This window comes from Felis catus, chromosome X (assembly GCF_018350175.1).
Source record: "Felis catus isolate Fca126 chromosome X, F.catus_Fca126_mat1.0, whole genome shotgun sequence".
NCBI classification, from domain to species: Eukaryota; Metazoa; Chordata; class Mammalia; order Carnivora; family Felidae; genus Felis; species Felis catus.
The window spans coordinates 102017157-102038183 of record NC_058386.1 but is presented as its reverse complement, the minus strand read 5'-3'; the positions used below and the strand labels follow the sequence as shown (position 1 = coordinate 102038183).

Genomic DNA, 21027 nt, shown 5'->3' with positions numbered 1-21027 from the left:
CTTTGATAGTATTATCAGAACCAATTGTGAATCTGCCAGATGCATTTCCTCTCCAAAGGACAAATCTAAGAAGGCTTGTGTTTTTCCTTCTTTTTCAGGACTGCTTACTTGAAAGAAGTTGTTCTTCCTTCTTTTCATGAAATTGAGTTTGCTTAATCAGACATGGAGCAAACGGACTGCAAACCCTACCAGCCTCTCTCAAAAGTCAAGCACGAAATGGATCTAGCTTATACCAGTTCTTCTGATGAAAGTGAAGATGGAAGGAAACCAAGGCAGTCCTACAACTCCAGGGAAACTCTGCATGAGTATAACCAAGAGCTGAGGATGAATTACAATAGCCAGAGTAGGAAGAGGAAGGAAGTAGAGAAATCTACTCAAGGTATGTTTTCACTGGATTTTTAGAACTAACATTTCTCACTAGGGAATGCTTGTGTGTGTAAACTTATGTTTTCAAAAACAAATTTGCTGATGTTAACTGGTTAATAATGCGCACTGCTTACATATGCTTAGTGAATTTGTTCATATGCCAATCTGGCTGAGGTTGTAGGTTACATGTGCTTTTTACGGATTATGCATGAATTTAGATGCAACAATCCTCTTATCAGGGCATTCAAAATTTGTCTAATCCTACAAATAGCCATTTACAGACTGAAGGATAAATAATTTATAGTAAGATGAAAAGTAAACAACTAAGTGCTTTTCAAGCCAAGCCATTGCTTCTTTTTTTTTTTTTTTAAACATTTATTCATTTTGGGAGACAGAGGGAGACAGAGTGCGAGCAGGGGAGGAGCAGAGAGAGAGGGAGACACCTAATCTGAGCTGTCAGCACAGAGCCCCACGCAGAGCTCAACGCAGAGCTCAATGCAGGGCTTGAACTCACAAACTGTGACATCATGACCTGAGCTGAAGTTGTTATCTTAACCGACTGAGCCACCCAGTCTCCCCATAAATATTTGGCTTCTAAAAGAGCTTTATCGGAGACCACCAAACAAAGGTCCGGAAAATTTGTCGTCAGAATGCAAAACTTTGTGCAACATAGTCCTAAGGGAAAGTAAGAACTTCCCTTCTGACCATTGCCATAATGTGGAACAGATCCTTTGGACAGCCTTGGTTTCTTAATTACGGATTGACAAGACTGGTTTTTAAAAAATGTTTATATTTGAGAGAGAGAGAGAGAGAGAGAGAGAGAGAGAGAGAGAGAGAGAGCAAGCAGGGAGAAGAGCAGAGAGAGAGAGTGGGTCAGAGGATCCAGGCAAGCTCTGTGCTGACAGCTTCTGTGCTGACTGCAGTGAGCCTGATGCGGGGCTCAAACTCACGTTCTGGGAGATCATGACCTGAACTGAAGTCAGATGTTCAACTGACTGAGCCACCCAGGCGCCCCAACAAGACACTTTTTAATAAATAGAAAACAGATAGATAGAAATAGTTTCCTTATTTCTTTTAAATTGACAGCGAAACAATATTAGATACTCTTTTAACTACACAGAAGAAAAGACACTGATGTTAGCACAGGTTAGTATTTTCTTAAAAGAATATATCAATGTTGAAATGAAAAAAATAGGTTTGATTATCTAGATCCGTGGCTCTAAACCGAGGGACCCTGAAGCAACAACAGCAGCACCTCCCACAGGACTTGTTAGCAATGCAAATTCTCACATTCCACCCTAGATTTAGGATTCAGAAACCCTGAGTGTGGGACCCAGCAATCTGTGGTTTAAGAAGCCCTCCTGGGGATTCTGATGCAGACTCAAGTTTGAGGACCACTGCTTCATCCCTTTGAAATCTTTTACTCAGAGAGCCTCACAGATCACATCTAGTTGGGTGTCTTCCAAATATTTATCTTCAGCTCTATCATTTTTCCCAAACTCAAGCCCTACATTTTCAGTTACCTGCTTAACATTTTCAAATGAATGGACACTCCCACTGGCAGCTTTAAATCAATGTATCTAAAGCGATTGACACAGCCATCTTAACATTCTCAATCCCGCTCCTTTTCTTTCCATCACAGCATTTGTTAGCGATGCTTCCATTCTCTCCAGCTATCCACATACACTTTCCATACCTAATCCTACCTAATCTGTTGCCTCTTCCAGCAGATTTAACTTCTACATGTCTCAAATCCATCTTCCTCTTTCTATTATCATTATCACTGCTCTCATTTTGTCTTATCTAGACTGTTTTTTTGTTGCCTAAATGATCTCCTTGGATCCCACCTCATCCCCGTTCAGTCCTTTTGCCTTGTTGTTATCTCTCCCTTGCAATGCCCTTCTCCGCTACCTCCTGTAACTTAATTACTCAACTATCTTCAAGGCCGAGCCTTCCAGCGTCTTTGCCACAGAGCCTTGTTGCACTGTCATCCCCTTTGTACCGATTGCTGACTTTTATTACTTTTGTATGTACATTCCTAGACTGTATAGTCAGTGAAGATGAGGATCATGAGTTTTTTACTGGTCTCTATTTTTCTATGGTGCTTTGCATATATTATGTGCTCTGTAATTTTTTATTTAAGGAATAAGTTGCCATCAACCAAAACGTAAGTAACTTATCATGCGTTGAAAACTGCTTTTTAAATATTGACATTGGCACAGGTTCCTTATTTTTTTTAAAAGAGTAGGTCATTGATGAGATGACAAAAAAAAATTTTGGTTCTCTAGATCAGTGGTTGTCAAAGCATGCAGCCTAGACGAGCAGCAGCGGCATCACCCATGAACATGTTAGAAGTGCCTATTCTCAGGCATCATCCCAGGCCATGTAAAATGCAGTCAGTAGAAATGAAAATTACTGTATTCTAATTAGTATTAGAATCTTACATTACAGAAATTTTAAACTGAGCCAAAGATTTTATATATTCATACTAGCATTTAAACATGCCTTAAATGTTTGTGGTATTAACAATATTACACATTTTTTAGCTGTTACCATAAGTGGTAAAAGTTTTGTATCTGTCTTTTCAAATAATTCATTTTAATCTTTCCTATTTGGTCTGCTAATGATGACTGTAAATTTGTTATAAAACAATTTTACTTTTCTGCCTAACTTTTTTTGGGTCTTTCATGCTTTAAGAAACGTGTAGTTCCCATTAAATTTTTTTTCTTTAAGGTTGTGTTTATAGAATATGAACTTAAAATTGTGAGTTGTGGGCTGTGGGATTGAAGTGTGGAGTGCTTGACTAACATGTTGTGAGTTGAAATAAGAATGCACTTCTAGTGACAGTTTGTTCTAAAAATATGAGCAGTTTTGTACTGAGTCAGTATAAAGAGCCTAGCCAGCCTCAGATTTTGTCTCTGTGCTTTGTGATCAAAATGAATTTGGGGAATATGGAAATTAGTCTTCTATGATGCCATCCTAACTTTTTTCAATAACCTGTACTCAATAAGCTTTTACTTAGCACTTGCTACGTGTCCGGCCTTGAGGCAGTGCTAGGGATGGAGTTAACCACCATGGTTTCTGCTTGTAGAAAATGCATAATGTGGTAGAGAAGAGAGATATCAAACGGATCATTGCAATTAAATGCAATAAGTACTTTTATAGATAAAGTGGTATGGAAATACACAGGGTATCAGGGTCCATAGAAAGGTGATATTTGATCTAGGTCTTAAAATTTGAACAAATTCTGACTTGGAAAAGGGCATTCCAAGAGGGTAGATTAGCAGGTGCAAAAGCATAAAGCTGTGAAAAGGCCTGGGATGGTGAAAACTTCAGTATGGCTAAGAGTAAGGTACATTGGAGCCAGATCACAAAAAATATTGCATGCCCAATTTTGGAGTTCCTTTTTTTTCTCCTCATGCATGAAAAACCACAGCTTTTAAGTGATGGAGAATTTCATGAGGAATATAATTTCTAGGATGGGAAGTGTAGAGGAGAATTGTAGATGTGTAAGCAGCAGTGTAGGAGATTGATTGCAGTTGGGAAAAATTGGATGCAGGCAGACAATCTATAAAGCTACTGAATGGCAGGCTAAGAATGGCAATGAAGGTATAAACTTTGGCTGTATCGGAAGAGGTAAAGAAACAGAGTCCGGAGATATCAGTGTGGAGGAATTGATAGGAGTTGGTAGGTGATTACTTGCTGAGGTGGAAAGAGATAAGAGTCAAGGATGCCTGGATTTCTAGTTTGGGAAACTGGGAGGATGATGATCCATTTACCAAGAGAAGGAAAACAGGAGGAGAGGTGGGTTTGGAAGGGAAGAGAATGAGTTTCTTTTGAGACATGTTAAGTTTAAGATGCTTGGGTGGCATCCAGGTGGATTTTGCTATCAGGCAGTTGGAACTGCATGTCTAGAGTTCAGGAAAGATCTGGACTGTTGATATACGTATATTTGCATCCATTGGTATCTTACAGTAGGAGATGCCTGGGGATGGATGATATTACCCAGGGAGAACATGTAGAGTGAGACTAGAGAAAGGCCAAGGACGAAAACTGGAATCTATCATCTGTGAACTTACATAAACACATTGTCAACCTATTTACATTTTTAGCTAGCACTGTCCTTTGGTGTGCTGACTTCTATAAACTCAAGTATAAAGCTCCAGGAGGTGAAGGTCTGGAAACTTGGGATCTTATCTGCCACTGACCCACTATGGAGACACCTGGGAGGGAAGAAAATACATACCTCTTTGGGGGAGAAATGAACTACTCCACATTAGGCAAAACTGTGGACCCAGTTGTTATCTTTTTTGTGAGTTCTGGTATCTACTTTGTTGTCTTATTCCATGTATTGCATCGGTAGATGAGTAAAAGAAAATGTTAATTTGCATGAATTTATGTGACTGGTAGTAGCATTTTGCATTAACCTAGCTGAGTCGAGCCTGACTCATTATTTTTAAGGAATAAAATTCTCAAAAAAGTGTTGAGTTTTGTAAAAATGTTTATTTTTGAGAGAGAGAGAGAGAGAGAGAGAGAGAGAGAGAGAGAGAGCAAGCGGGGTAGGGGCAGAGAGGGAGGGAGACAGAGGATCCAAAGTGGGCTTGGTGCTGAGAGCAGAGAGTCCAATGCAGGGCTCGAACCCACAAGCCTTGAGATCATGACCCAAGCCAAATTCAGATGCTTACCTGACTGAGCCACCCAGGTGCCCTCGAAAAGTGTTGAGTTTTGAATCAAGAAGGAAGAAAGCAAATACAATTGGGCACCTGCTACTGTGGCACACACTCTCCTAGATGCTTTTCAGGTTTACTAGCTGTGTAGCGTTAAGCAAGTTACTTCAGCTCTCTGAACCTGTTTCTCATCTGCAAAATTGAATTCATCATCATCATCATCATCATCATCATCATCATCATCATCAACACCACAATAATCACAGTGATTAAAATAAAAGTAATAATAATAATAGTAATAATAATAATAATGATAAACCTTTAATAGTACCTACTCTGTTCCAGGACTCTTTAGGTGCTTTACATTTGCTCCTCATTTGAAGTATGAAATGTTATTTCCACTTTACAGAGAAGGTAACTGAGGCTTAGAGAAAAAATAACTGGTCAGTTTCTGCAGCTAAGAAGTGGTGAGAGTTGGGACTGGAAAACAGTCTTTGGCTCTGAAGTTCCCATCACTCACTATGTTACATTCTCCCATACCTACCTCATGAGGTGTGGTGATACGGATTAACTGGGATCATAAGTGTGAAAATGTTTAGGAGCTCAATAAATGTTAATTTCCCTTCATTTCCTTCCCCAACCACCTTGCCAGCCTCTTTTTGTTTCGGTGACCAAGGGTTTACAAGAGGTTTAAAAAGCCTCTCCATTCTGATTATCTTTAGAAAAGGACATATGATGTGCTATATAATTTGTAATGAAACATTCCTGAGTCTGTTTGTTGTTTCACTTTTTAGGGAAGTTATTGTGCCACCAATTCAGGGCTTGTTTGGGGGAAATATTACTATTCCCCAAGGAAATACTTGAGTCCATCTGAAAGTATCTTCATATTCTTATTTTTATTTGCCAAGAAAGCAGCATCCTCTCCCCCAGGTACATACAGAGAATGGGATTCTAAAACTGATTTTCGTATCTTCCAAAAGCTTTCAAATTAAGGGGTGGACACTAATCTAATATTATTCACAATTCTTTACTAACGGGATGAATAAGCCTTAGGCAAACTTATTTTATATGATTTTTGGCAAGTCTAATAGCAGGAGTAGATTTCCTGGAGGCATAGAGGCTAACAGTTTCTCCTAAGTAGCCTCCCTTTCAAGGGAGGCATCAATTAACTAAAAAGTTAGTATAAGAGTAATGAAAATATAAATATATGAGTGTATAAACATAGGATAATAATTTTAGTTATGAGAATTTCCCTGTAATTTTTATAATAGATAAGATTAGTTTTGAATATAGCCATTTTACTGCTAAGTAATTCTGAATATGAAGTCACCCATGCATGAAACGGAGGTATGGTGAGGACCTATTACAAATCCCACAAGATCACAGACTCTTGAGATACTACAGCTGGCACAAACATTTTATTTCTCCCTCCTTAACCTGCTCTTTTGTGGCTTCTCTTTCTCCTAATGTGGTTTTTTTGTTTGGTTGGTTGTTTTCTTCTTTCTGTATTACAACCTAAGCTTAAATCTCACATTATCGCCATCTGGTGGAAAAATTTTTAAACTGCTGATTTGTATTTACTGAGATTACAGGGAAGGAAAGCTTATGTCATCCATGCATCCATGCATCCACCCATCCTTCTATCTGTCCATCAGTCCGCTTTTTTCATTTACTCATTTATACATCAAACATTCATTCAGTGTCAGCTATGTTCCAGGTACTTTGTTAGATGGATGAAGTTCATCTTGAAGTAAATAGACACAAGTGACTCTTATTTGCCCCCCCCCCCTCAGCTAATATGCCACTTCGTCCCACAGAAGCTGTGCAAGCACCATCGCCCCCTGTGGATTCTAGGAGTAGATAGAAGCCCATATTTGAGAAGTGCATTTCTCAATTCTTATTTCAAACACTTAGCGGTAATATAGACTATTGTTTGCTTAATATCTAAAAATTTGGGATAACAGTTCCTATGAAAATCTCAAAAGAACTTTTAATCTCAGGATCTGTATTTACTTGGTAAAGATCACAGATGGCAGATATAAGGTAGCAAGGTCTATAAAATGAAAATTTTAACAGCATTTGATCACCTGTAATGAATTTAGTGCTGTGAGCATGTTGTGCTTCTCGTGGTCACAAGTTGCTATATATAATGGGTGCCCAGAAAGAGCTTAGACTATAAGAGAAAACTAAGTTGTTTTGCAGTAACTCCAATTGGTTAATATCTTTTAGTCAGTACCCTTGGTTCATGAAAAGTTATTCAATAAACATTCATTTCTATAGTATCTAAAACTGGTAGGATGTCCATGATATCCTCTAACCATACTCCCTGTAACCTGACCCATGGCGGACATCCCTGATCAAGTCATGGTGTTCTTTCTTGTTGAACCCAACTGCAACCTCATACTCCCATTAACAGAACATTCCATGCAAGCATTGTCCATCAGTCGTTAACTGCAATCAAGATGAGCCTATTTGAGATGAAACATTGAGATGAGACTTACTTCCTATCTGTGGCCTGCTTATCTGTGCCAAGTTTTGTGTTAAACTCTAAAGATAATATAGATGAATAAGAAGCAGGTTTTGCCCTCAAAGAATTCATAGTACATTGGGAACACAAATACAATGTGATTGATGTTATAATAGTGATATATGTAAAGTACTATGGGAGTCTAGAAGCTAGAACCACATACTTAGCTTGGGGAATGGTGACAATGTTCATAAGAGAAAAATCTAACATTTATTAAGTACCAGGCACTGAGTAAGGAACTTTAGATGGATTACGTTTCTCAGTCGTTCTAATAATGCTATGAGGTTGGGATCATTATTATCCCTGTTTGCAGATGAGTAAAGCAAGGCACAGAGATGCTAAGTAACTTGCCTAATATTGCAGAGGTAGTAAGTAATAGGAATGGGTTTGGAACCCCGACAGTCTAATGTTAGAGCCCACTGTCACAATTACTATCAGAGATAGCTCAAAATTCAGATCTGGAGTTTGAGGAAATGATGTCACTCTGTGTGTGTGTGTGGCGGGGCGGGGGGGGGGGCTTGGTGTGTTTGGAGTCATATATAAATAGATGGTTCCTGAAGCAGTGGGAGTAGAAGAGAAGCCAGTGAGAATAGGTACAATTAGAAATAAAGAGAGCCAGATATGATACCCTGAGAGACAATTGTGTTTAAAATAGTGGGCAGAGACAAAAAAAAGATGGTCTTGAGATGTCAGAGAAGAATCAGAAGGAAGGGATATCAAACAAGCCAAGGGAGGGGACTTTCCAGCAGAAGACGTGACAAATATTGTCAAACACTTCAAAATCAACAAGTAGAATGAAAATTGACAAAAGGCAGTAAAACAGGCAGTTTAGAAGGTCATTGCTGACTTTAGACCAGAGATTTTCCACCTTGACTGGCATAAAAATTACCTGGGGAGTTTTACAAATCCCAGTGCTAAGATTGTTCCTTAGACCAATTAAACCAGAATTTCCACAGATGAGACCCAGACATTTACAAAAATTTCTCGGGAGCTTCCAATGTGCATCCAAGCCGGGGATTTACTTCCTTAGAGTAAACAATTTCAGTAATTTGGAGAAAGATCCCAAATCATAAGGATTTGAGGAATGAATGCAATTGAATGTAGTAATTGGAATAAGGCTCTGTTGGAGAATGTTTTAGGATCTCAGGTGGAGGGAGGGAAAGGTTTTGAAAGGGTTCAGTGCCTCCTCTGAGACAGGAAGTAAGTTCTGAAATGGAGTGGCAAGAGTTGAAGTTCATGTCTTAATGATCTCAATTTTCTTGGATGGAGACAAGGTTATCTGCTAAAAGTGTGGATCGAGTCAGGAGTTTCAGATGAGTAATGAGAGGTTTTTGACGGATATGGAGTCATACATATATATCTGGAGCTCAGGGAAGGTAGGGGTGAGAGTAGAAACGTGAGGATATTAACGACGATAAATATTATTGACCACTGTGTGTCAAGTACTGCTGAGTGGGCCCATATATAGTTTTTATTCAGTCCTTATCATAACTCTTTGATGTAGAGATAATCATCATGACCCTTAATTTATAGTTACACAGCTTGAGTTAAATAGATTGAAGACACAAATCTATGATTTTCAGACTAAAGCCTATGTTCTTTCCCCTGCACTGTTAGCTGTGGCTCTAGTCGATGATGCCCACCCTGTGCTATGAATATTCATTCTTGTTGAGAAAAATGGTTTCCAAACAGTACTGAGTGCCAAACTAAAGTTGGAAATTCTATATTTTGGGGGTGCCGCTCTGTGACAGATTTAAGGGAGATAGGACATATACTTGACGCATTAAAATTTCTTCTTCTAATGAAAAGGGAATGCCAGACTATCCTCTATATTGTTACCAGTGATCTTTCTTTAAAAATTTTTTTTTAACGTTTATATATTTTTGAGACAGAGACAGAGCATGAATGGGGGAGGGTCAGAGAGAGAGGGAGACACAGAATCCGAAGCAGGCTCCAGGTTCTGAGCTCTCAGCACAGAGCCGATGTGGGGCTCGAACTCACAGACCGTGAGATCATGACCTGAGCGGAAGTCGGACGCTTAACCGACGGAGCCACCCAGGCGCCCCACCAGTGATCTTTCTAAAACACAAATCAGATCATACCATTCTTCTGAATATCCTTTAGTGTCTCCCAGTGCTCAGAGTAATGGATTTTCACAGCAAGGGGTACAGGAGGAGACATTGCTAAATGCTTTAAGAATCTGATCAAAGCTCTGAATCTTCTGTTCAGAAAAAAATGCACATATATACAATATCTGCCATACATTTCAAGGGGCTCAGAAAGCCCTTGAAGTCCTTCTGCATCCATAGATCACTGGTGAAGATTCTCTGCTAAGGGAATTTCATCTCCACTTAGTTAATGCAACTTAAATCTTCCAAGATTTAGCACTAAAAGAAGCTACAAGGAGAAGCTGTTGGGGGTGCGAGCCAGCCAAGTAGTAAACTCAGCCCCTGAATTTCACCTTCCCTTGGCATCATGTCACCTTGATTTACTACTGTCATCATTAACTAGGAAGGTTTCTACCCAGTGCTAAATCCACAGATGGTCTGGCTTTTGTTTCTAACAGGGGAGGGAATCTTTCCTTATATTGATATTTATACAACACACCCCTGCACACAAATGATACTTTTAAATTATGCTGATGTGCACAAAAATATATATATTGTACAGGTAAGTTAGAAACACGATTTTGGAGAAGGGAGCCTCATAGGTAGAAAAACAGAGGACGCATGTTTACAGTGCTGAGTGTTGAGGTTGCACCTGCTAGGACCCTTCTGAACGTCATCATTTCTGTAAAACTCTCCTTTTCCTCTGTATCAGTTAGCTCCGAGTATAGGTAGCCATAGTTAATTACAATTTGCCACTTCCTAAGTACCAGTTCATTATCAAATGGTAGTGTTCACCCAGTAGGGCTAAATTTGATGGAAAGAATTCTCTATATAGATTTTTAAACTAATTTTATGAAATAGTACACAGTTACTACTATTTCCTGGCACATATTATTTAGCACATAGTATTTAGCACATATATTACACTAGTGCGGTTTTACCTTTGACCATCTCTCTCTTGCTGATGAACATTCTTTATCTGGGAATAGGCAGGTCAGGTTCTCAATTCTTTTGCCTTGCTGCTTCTGAGACGACGTGGCCTTTTGCTCTCAGTCTGAAAATATCTGTTGCCTCTGCACATTCATTCCATTTCTGCTGTCTGTCCCTGAGCCCAGTTTGGTTAATACTATGTTTAACCCTCCAGTGCTTTTTCTTACATCTATATTAAAGCCTACACTCCAGTATGGAGAATGATTCTGGTGTTCTCTTCTTAAACAACGCTTTACTCTGTGGAATTGTGTACTTTCCTTTGGGATCTACATAATTTCAGAAGCAAAGGACTGGCTCCCTGGAGAGGTGTCACAGAGATGATTATGCCCTGGGACACAAAGCAACTGTCCTCTTTCAGGTACATAATTTGGTTCCTCTGTGTGAATTGCTTTGGCTAAGGGGCGGGATCAAAGGGGATGTGTAGCCCTGGGATTGTGGCCACTGGGGCGGTGGGGGAAGCTTTGTTCTTTTCCTTTAAACTCTTGCGGGCCCATTTATTATGTGGTTAACACAAAGGCCAGACAAGGGTTAGTCAGATAATTTGAATGACAGACACAAGAGGCGAGGTGGCTGAAGCCTAGAGCCTATTGAAGACTGAGGAAAAGGGGAGGTTGGTGAAGTACAGAAGGCGGCAGTTGCTAAACCTAAAAAGTGAAGTGATGGGGCGTGGGTTTGGTTCAGTAGATAACAGGGAAACTGAGGCATCTCGAAGGTTTCAGTTCATTGAGTTGACTGAGACTGTGTTCGCGTTACATGCTGATTCTCCTTTATTCCAGAGAGTTGAGCAAGATTCAGAATTGGCATTTCAAGATGTAGCTTTTTATTCATGTGAACAGTCAAAAGCAGTTTTAAATATCTGCAAAGGCATGAGGCCGAGGTATGCCAGCATGTCCTGTCAGGAAATCGTCCTGTCAGAAAACTGTTATTCTGGTTTTTTGGTCATCTGTGATGCAGAACTAGCTCCATATACAAATAAGTCCTATTTATTTTCAGCACTTTTCTTTCTCATTATAATTCCGGAAGGGTCTAGAGGTGACAGAAGATAAATCTTGAATCCCCTGAAACCTTGGAAATATTCTCATTTGGAGCCTTTATGTGAAAAGCTGAGGATTCTGCTGTCCTGTCAGTATAAACCGAACCATATGCAGTGCTATTTTGGTGCCAGTCATTCCTGGAACACATGAAGTAGTTAATTTTATGACTCTTGAGTCTTTCACTGTTTGAGCAAATGACCCTTTGTGTCTTTTATGTCATGTAAGAAAGCAGTTAGGAATGAGCTCAAAGGCAAGAAAAAATTAATAAGGACACGCCCAAACCTTTCATAGAATTTAAAGGTTTGAGTTAAGATTCATTTCTCTAGCTTCAGCGGAGACATTTACAAGGCTTTACTAGTAAAGTCCAATTATGTCTCCTCATTAATGGTTCAAGTCCAGAGTTTCAAGAACACTTTTAAAGAAATTATCACATTGACATACAACCTGGCTAAATGCTAATGTGTCTTAAATTAATCAATAAATATGGTCCAGAAATCACCTTCACTAATTGAAAAAAAAAGTAATCTGTGGTTTTGAAAAATGAGAGAGAATCACAAGAAATGCAGAATTTTATCATATGTCTAATGCATATACATATTTATGTCATATACTTTGTGATCACCGTCCTTTGTATATAATATATAACTTATATTTTATCATTTTATATTTACATATATAACGTACATAAATAATTACATATAATTTAAAGAAACAAAGAGGTGGATCAGTTTTTAATGGAACTGCTCTGTTTTTTCTGTTAATTGCATTTTCTTAAGCAAGACATACTTGTGTATATGGAGCAGCATCTGAAATTCATACGCGGACACTTATGCCTCCTGCTCCTCCTGTAGCTTCTCACCCCAAACGCTCGAAGCCCCATGTATGCTCAGCAAGTGTTAGTGGCTGGCAAGCTACGTGTCTCTCAGTTGTTTCCCTCAGACTACCTCTTGCATAGATAGCAATCAAGCTGATTTCTGAAGCATCCTAACTGTAACACACAGCCTGGGCCATTGGTCAGCATGTTCTTTCCAGTCTGCACGATGATTGGCAGGGCCAGTGTATCTGGTCTATGGACCATGGAACTTATCTAATCAACCTGACTTAAAAATATGGTCGGTCTGGCTGTGCCTCCTTTCTGCCGCCATGCTTTTGGAATTAACTTCAGAGCCTGGAACAGTATTTAGCACATAATAGGTGCTCAATGAATATTTTTTAAACAAATAGACTTATTTTATTATTTTAGTGTTTATTTATTTTTGAGAGAGAGAGAGAGAGAGAGAGAGAGCGAGCAGGGGAGGGGACAGAGGATCTGAAGCAGGCTCTGCACTGACAGCAGAGAGCCCAATGTGGGGCTCGAACTCACGAACTGTGAGATCATGACCTGAGCTAAAGTCAGATGCTTAACTGACTGAGCCACCCAGGCACCCCAACAAATGAGTTTATTAAATGTATAGCACTTGACATTCTCTTCTGGTAAGTTAAGTTTGTAAGAGGCCCAACTTTGAATATTGGCTGCCTTGATTGGTGTATAGCTTGTTTACTTTTCAGGGAAAAGTATTTGAGAGTTTTAGTGTATGAGGTTTTGCCTGAACTGTTGGTAGCCCTTGCCATATCATAAGAAACAAGCTTAGATAAAATGGTTATGAAATTGAAGTGTAAGTTCCAAACCTTCTGCAGCTAACAACAGTTAGCCCAAAATTCATTGACGAAAAGCTTTCTAAAGTGTGTGAGTCCCCCTTTTTTTCCACGCCTTTGTTTGCGGAATTGGTTTAAAACTTCCTATGTATGCAGGAGGGTATTATTCTTCAGGTACTTCCGCTTTAATTCCACTATCGATGTAGCGGCCATTGAGCAGGGGCCCCAATGTAGAAATAAAGAGGCCAAAAGCTTGGAGATGGTTTTGTATCATTGATATTTGTCTCATTCATATCAGTGCCAACTGCCAGTGGTGAGTGGAAAGGAAGATACTTTAATTAAATGAGGCTCCCTATTATTTAGATTTTTGTTAATTGTGGTTATATTGCAGTAACAAGATGATCTAAAATGTATATTTGCAAAAAGGTATATTTGCAACTCTTACTGGCATGTATCTATGTATCATGGGATTGAAATTTACATTTTAATATAAAGTTTGGAGTCTATGTCATTAGAATTCTGCCTTCATAAGAACATTACGAAGAGCTGTACTCCTGGGATTTGTAATCTTACGTGATGTCCAGATTCAGCAAGGAGTGCCATCAGAAAGTTACCTTTTCAACAAACTAAACGGACTCTCATAAATCATTCTCTTCATAAAACACTTGAACTTTTACTAAAATAATGCTTAAAAAAATACAAGCTGTAAAGGAACACAATTAAGCAGTGTTTATTACTAAGGTTTGAAACCAAAGTTCAAAGCACTTAAAATTGAATCACAAGGCTGCCAAGGACCTTCAAAGAACATGCCTCTAGGCCGGACCACACTAAACCTACCCCTCTATAAATTATTACATCAAATCTGACTCTATTCCAGACCTATCACCAAGCTTGGGTGAGAGTATGGTGTGTTGGTTTTTCCCTTGCTACATTAGCAGCTATGCTAATTTTTCCTTCTATATACTTGTAAGTCTTACCAGAGTTCAACTCCACAATCAATGTTTTCCAAAGGAAGCATCCAATAAGTATTTATGAATCACTGAATTTGAAGGCATCAAGAAATTTCTACCCTTTTCTGATGTTTGACAGTGTTTACTGCTAAGTGTATTTTACCAGAATTCCATAGGTAGCACTTTAAGTCCCTTTCCCCTTGTCCTGTCTTTGGAGATCATGAGTATAACCAGACACCATTAGCCAATAACTGGGCACATTCACATAGTGCAGTATTTTGCACATAGTGGGCCACACATTTAACAAATATTTATATTGAATTAAAAAGTTGAGTGAGGCACTTGGATGGCTCAGTCCATTAAGCCTTTGACTTCGGCTCAGGTCATGACCTCATGGCTTGTGAGTTCGAGCCCTGCATTGGGCTCTGTGCTGACAGTTCAGAGCTAGGAGCCTCCTTCAGATTCTGTGTCTCTCTCTGCCCCTCCCCTGCCCATGTGCTCTCTCTCTCTCAAAAATAAATAAACCTTTAAAAAAAAGTTGAGTATCTTTGGGGCGCCTGCTTGGGTAGCTCAGTTCGTTAAGCTTCTGACTTTTGATTTCATCTCAGGTCATGATCTCACTGTTGAGAGATTGAGTCGAGAGTCTGGCTCTGCACTGGGCATGGTCTGCTTCTGCTCACTCACACTCACTTTCTCTCTTTCTCTCTCTCAAAAAAAATGTTGAGTAACTTTGTATTTGTTGATGAATTATTCAAGGTGTTATAATAGAAAGAATACTACTCTAACAGCAATTGGAGTTCAATTTGCTCTTTTACTTAATAGCCCAGCAGTGTTGTCACACAGTAAGTGCTTAGTAAATATCTTCTGGAAGAAAGAATGAATTGCATGAATGAACTCTTGGGCACCCCTTCCCCAGCAGCCCTCTCAGCTGGTTCCTCACACCTTCAATCCTACCTCAAACATGACTCTCCGCTGAGGCCACTGTTTCTCTGTCCACCATTTTCTTGGAGCTACTCTTGGCTCTCCCACACACCACAGACCTCAGTCCCCATTGCAGCACTAAAAACTCCTTACCCTTATGTTAAATCCTAACAAACCTCAGTAAAACAAAAAGCCTCCTTTATGGTGTATGCCATCCAGCCATGTGACTTTACTAATCTTACAAGGTATGGTCCTTCATTTCTATTTCATGTTTTTGGACCTGATAAACTTCTACCAGTTGATTCCAAATGTTGGTATAACCGTGGGTTCCTTTGTACCAGCTTTCATTTGCAGCCAAAGCATTGTGACAAACCTGCTTTTCCCTTCTCTTCAGCTCGCTAGATCCTTCTCAGCCTTTCAGCTTCCATCTACACACTGCCTGCTCTAGAGAGCCTAACGTGATTCTGTGCAATCTTGACTAGATGCCCATCCTATATGCCCCTCCAGCAGTCTGCACGTACTCCTACCATAGCACCAGTCGCCCTTAATTGTAATTGACAACAGTCAGTTGTTTCCTTGTTTGTTTCTCCAACTAAACTGTAGACTTCTTTCTTTTAAGTTTATTAATTTATTTTGAGAGAGATATATAGAGAGAGACAGCACACGAGTGGGGGAGGGACAGAGAGAGAGGAGTGAGAGAGAATCCCAAGCAGGCTCCGCACCTTCAGCGTGGAGCCCAATACGGGGCTCAAACTCCCGAACCATGAGATCATGACCTGAGCCAAAATCAAGAGTCGGATGCTTAACCTACTGAGCCACACAGGTGCCTCTAAACTGTAAATTTCTTTAGGGCAGGGACTGTCTTTTTTGCTCTTACAAGTTTTGCCACATAGTAAGTGCTAGCACAATATTTTTTTTCTTTTAATAAGATAACTTTTACCAGGTTTTGTTTCCTCTTATGTAAAGTGAAGCTAATTTTGCCTTACCATGGTACAGAGGATCAACCAAGATTGTAGACATAAATCATTCTGAAAACTGCCAGGACACAAATATTATTCCCAATTGTCACATCCTTTCATAGTGCCTTCAACTCACAGAATGCCATTTACAGCTATTTTCAGAGAGTGATTTCTTGCCCATTCTTAGGATCTAGGAAATTGTGTCACTGGAAATAACATGAAAATGAATGAAGTGAAATTTTGTGCATGGGAATAAGGGAGCATGCTATGTCCACACTAGCTAGTCTGATTTCATTGAAGATTCTGAGTTCCCGTGTACCTGCTCTGTAGCAACTTTGTAGAGGAGCAATAGTGGAAACAGGCTTATTAACAAACTTTTTACCCCGCCATAGTGCCTGTAGTTGTAATACCTTCAGTTAAACTGCTGTGAAGCACCAAAGAATGGTTTTCAGTTTAATTCTTCTCCAGAATGTCTCTGCTAAAAATGATATGATTAATGCCAGATAATAAAAATTTTAAATCTTGAAAATCAAATTCCTGACATCCATTTTTTTCAGTAATGTTGTCATGCACATTAACCAATTGGATTAGAAGAATCTTAATCTGCCCTAACCTGCCAAAAGCAGAGTGGCTTTTGTTACAATGTAGGTCTCTGAAGACTCTACCCAAAGTAGGTTAGCATTAGAACATGTGCTCCCTCTAGTACTTGCTGATGGCATTGACCTTGAGGATGGGGTTTTAGTGACCCTTCAACAGCAAATGAGTCTTATGCTGTCGAATTCTTCATCACCTTCTATTGACAAACCCATTTGATAAGTCTTATGATCCAATCTCATTTCACTTACTGTCATGCATACCCATTTTTATTCAAAATTCTGTACGTGCCAATGCATCTGTTATGTTGTGAATGCTTAAGAACTGTTAAAAAAATTGAACAAGTTCATCTGTTCACTTTCCTTCATTGGTAGACTAGAGGAGATCCATGCGATTGATGTTGTAGTTTGAATAAATGGAAACATTGCTTTTTAGTTTTATTATCCTGATGGCCTTCCTAACTAAGCATCCACAGGATTATTTTGCAATTTAGTCTACTCTGAGTGAGAATGGGAGAGTTTCTAATCTTGTAGGGATTTTTTTTTCTTCCTTGAAAGGTTATGATAACTAGAACTGGTAGCTCATAAAGAGCCCAAATCAATATTGCCATTGACTTAATCCACATAAGAGGCTTAACTTCATAGGTGACTCCTGAACAGCTGAAACAAAAATCAGTCTCTGGTGAGTTCCTAAGTTTAAAATAAAGTAGAAAGCTGTTATAGAAAAATGCTTCTAGACTAACAAGGACAGCAGGGTGGGACCTTGTAAACAATTATATTTCAGCAAAAAAAAAAAAATCCTCACGCTTTCCCATTTGCAAGAATAATAAGAGCTAATATTTATTAGGTTTCAGACACTGTGCTAAGCATGATCTCATCTAACCTTTAAAACAACCTATGACATTTAGATACATTTATAATCCCCAGTTTACAGGTGATAAAATTGAGACTTACAGAAGAAGGTTTAACTTTTCCAAGATGACACATCTAGTAAGTGGCCCAGTTGAGACTTGAACATATGTGTGCTAGACACTAAAGGTATTGCTCTTGATCGATATAGTGTATATATAAAATGTCATTCGTCAGGTATAATAGTTGATGTTCAAATGTGTCTATAATGGAAGATGATGCTCCTTACCTACCATAGAAATATCTGTATGGTTTTCCTAGATATAGGGAAATACCCTGAGCTTTCTGCACTTTAATGTCAGGAATCCACTGTGATTAGTATCAGGCATCAGGCCAATAACATTTGCGAGATGACTGTGCAAATCTAAAGTGCATGCCTTGGACGTGGGACAGCATGTTTTTTTGCTTTGTTTTGTTTTTGTTTGTGTTTTTGTTTTTTTTGATCAGGATAGCTATCTAGGATGAAGATCAAAATCTTGACATTATTCTTTCTGACATTATGCACTAACTACCTGCATTAACTGAACCAGAGGTGATTCACTCCTTGATAACCAGTTTATTCCAAGGCCTTCAGTGTAACAGCTTTTCTTGTTCTGAAATTCATACCATCTGACTTTTGTTTTCTCTTTCCTTCTACTTAATTAAAATGGACTATCAAACTTCTGTCGGTTTACTGATGGGCATTTTCCAGTGTGTGACTATCGCATCATGGTCTTCTTCATTTCATTATCTGCTAATATCTACAGGAAATCCAACATTGAAACTAACAGTTTTTCTCATGTCTAAGCCTTAGATTCCTTGACATTCTCAGCAAATGCCCTTGTCAAGATCATTAAAATGGGCTCCATGTTGCAAAATTCAGCGGTCAGTTCTTAGTTCTCATCTCGACTTGTCAGCAGCATTGGACATCATTGATCACTCCTTCTTCACTTCATTGTGAAGAATATCATACTCTTCTCAGTCTCCTCCTGTGCCCTGGACCATTCCTTCCTAGTCATCCTATGATTCTCCTCACTTTCCCAACCATGAAACATTGGAGATCCCAAGAACCTCTTCTCTTCCCTTTGACACACTTCCTGGCTTGGTCATATCATCTTGTCTTCTGTTGTTAACACCATTTAGATGCCAAAAAAACTCAACTCCAGTTTAGACCTCTCCCCTAAAACTCAGATTCATATATCCAGCTAATTTCCATCTCCATTTGGATGGCTTATAAGTGTCTCAAATTTCACACGTCTGTACCAAACACCTCTTGCTCTCCACCTCGCATTCTCTCATCCCACCTTTTTATTCCAGCTGCTGCTGCAGCTACCAGCTGTGTGCACACCATCTGGGTGCACGTATCCACTACCTCTTCTCAGCTGTACTAGATAGCTCTCATTTTCTTCTTTTCCTGTCACTTTTGTGTGGAAAGTCTGTAGCAGCCCACTCAACCATTCTGCAGCAGGTACAAACCTGGAAGTGTGAAAGGGTTAATACACCCTGGACAACCCTTGACCTATAAGAGAAAGCCAATCATGAATGCCTCCCACTTCTGAGTTCAAGCAATCTTCCAGGCATTTTACAAGTTCCTCAGAGGGTCCCTGGTAAGATTGAGCTTCAGTTAAATAAAAACATTTAAAAAAGCAGGGGACTTTTGGGATGAGCACTGGGTATTGTATGGAAACCAATTTGACAATAAACTTCATATATTGAAAAAAAAAAAGCAGGGGAGGCTGGGTGGCTCAGTCGGTTAAGCATCCAACTTTGGTGCAGGTCATGATCTCGTGGTTCACAGGTTCGAGCCCCCGCATCGGGCTCTGTGCTGACAGCTCTGAGCCTGGAGCCTGCTTCGGATTCTGTGTCTCCCTCTCTCTCCGTCCCTCCTCCACTTGTGCTCTGTCTCTGCCCCTCAAAAATAAATAAAAACATTAAAAAAAGAAAAAGATTGAGCTTCAGTTGCCCATAGCTGTGACCAGCTCCAAAACTCACCCTTGGATTGACTTCCCTTACTTCTCTATTTCACTTTTCCTAGTCACTTCCCAAAATTCCCTCTCTGTACACAGTCCCTTGTTTCAGGTTCTGCTTTTTAGGAAACATGATTGAGAAAATTCTCAAAACCAAACTCGTAATTCCCCCCTCCAAAACTTGCTCCTCCTTTTATCTTCTCCATTTCAAATGATGGCAACTCTTCTTTCCATGTCTTCTTATCAAAAACCTTGGTGTGATCCCTCACCTCATCCATTTAATCAACAAACCTTGTCATTCTCTACCTTCAAAATATATTCAGAATCTCACTAATTCTTCCTACTTCCTCTGCTACCACCCTGGTCCAGGCCATGATCATTTCTCATATTGATTGTTGCAGTAGTCTTCTAACCTATCCCCCTTCTTCTGCCCTTGCACCTCTACTGTTTATTCTCAGTACAGTAGCTAGAATGATACTTTTTTTAAAAGTAAGCTCCATACCCAGTGTGGAGCCCAATGCAGGGCTCAAATTCATGACCCTAGGATCGAGACCTGAGCCAAGAGTCAGACACCTAACCAACTGAGTCACCCAGATGCCCCTAGAATGATACTTTTCAAACCGAAAGCAGATCATGTGCACCCCCCAGTCAGAACCTACAGTGGCTCCCCATCTCACTCAGAATATAGAAGTCTACACAATGTGGTCTTCGTTTATATTTGTGAGCTTATCTCCTACTTGAGACTCCTTCATTTGTCTTGCTAAAACCACTTTGGCCTCTATGTTTCTCAGTAAGACATACTTCTATCCCAGGGCCTTTGCAGTTGCTATTCTCTCTGCCTGGAATGTCCTTCTCTCTCACCTGATGCAGGCCCTTACTCAAATGTCACCTTCTCAGTGAGCTACTGAAAATTACAATCCTCCTCCCCACACACTTTTTTTTTTTGCTTTTTTTTCTCCATAGTACTTATCACTTAGGTGGCTATAAGATTTATTGTGCAAACGGAGACATTTTTGAGCATGAAAGGGTACACTGGGAATAATCATACTAGGACCACGGATATAAACCAGGATTGTCTGAGACAACAGAGACATTATGGTCATCCTACACATCACCATCTAATATACTATCTTGCTTATTTTTATTTATACTTTATGTATTTATGTATACTTACTATATGTATTATGTATAGTTACTATGCTATAGTGTACATTCATTTATACGTACTACTATTTTTTTTATTTTACTCATTTATTTCCTGTCTTCCCCCTGAAAATGAGATTCTATGAGAGCAGGGAGTTTTGTCCATTTTGTTCTCTGCTGAATGTCCGTACTGAGAACAGTGCCTGGAACATATGAGGCATCTGATAAATGTTTGTCGAATTAATGCAAACCCACTAGAATAGTGCCTGGTGCATATTA

The 21027-nt window shown here is 39.4% G+C and overlaps 1 protein-coding gene across 2 annotated transcripts in view; it reads left to right on the top strand.

Moving 5' to 3' along the window:
• Positions 1-21027, top strand: part of TENM1 (teneurin transmembrane protein 1) — a 786286-nt gene that overhangs the window by 230814 nt on the left and 534445 nt on the right. For both annotated transcript variants that reach the window (XM_011279454.3, XM_011279453.3), the window contains exon 3: positions 99-379. In XM_011279454.3, coding sequence (XP_011277756.1) covers positions 163-379 — 217 coding nt within the window. In that variant the 5' untranslated portion in view covers positions 99-162. The remainder of the gene's footprint in view (positions 1-98; positions 380-21027) is intronic.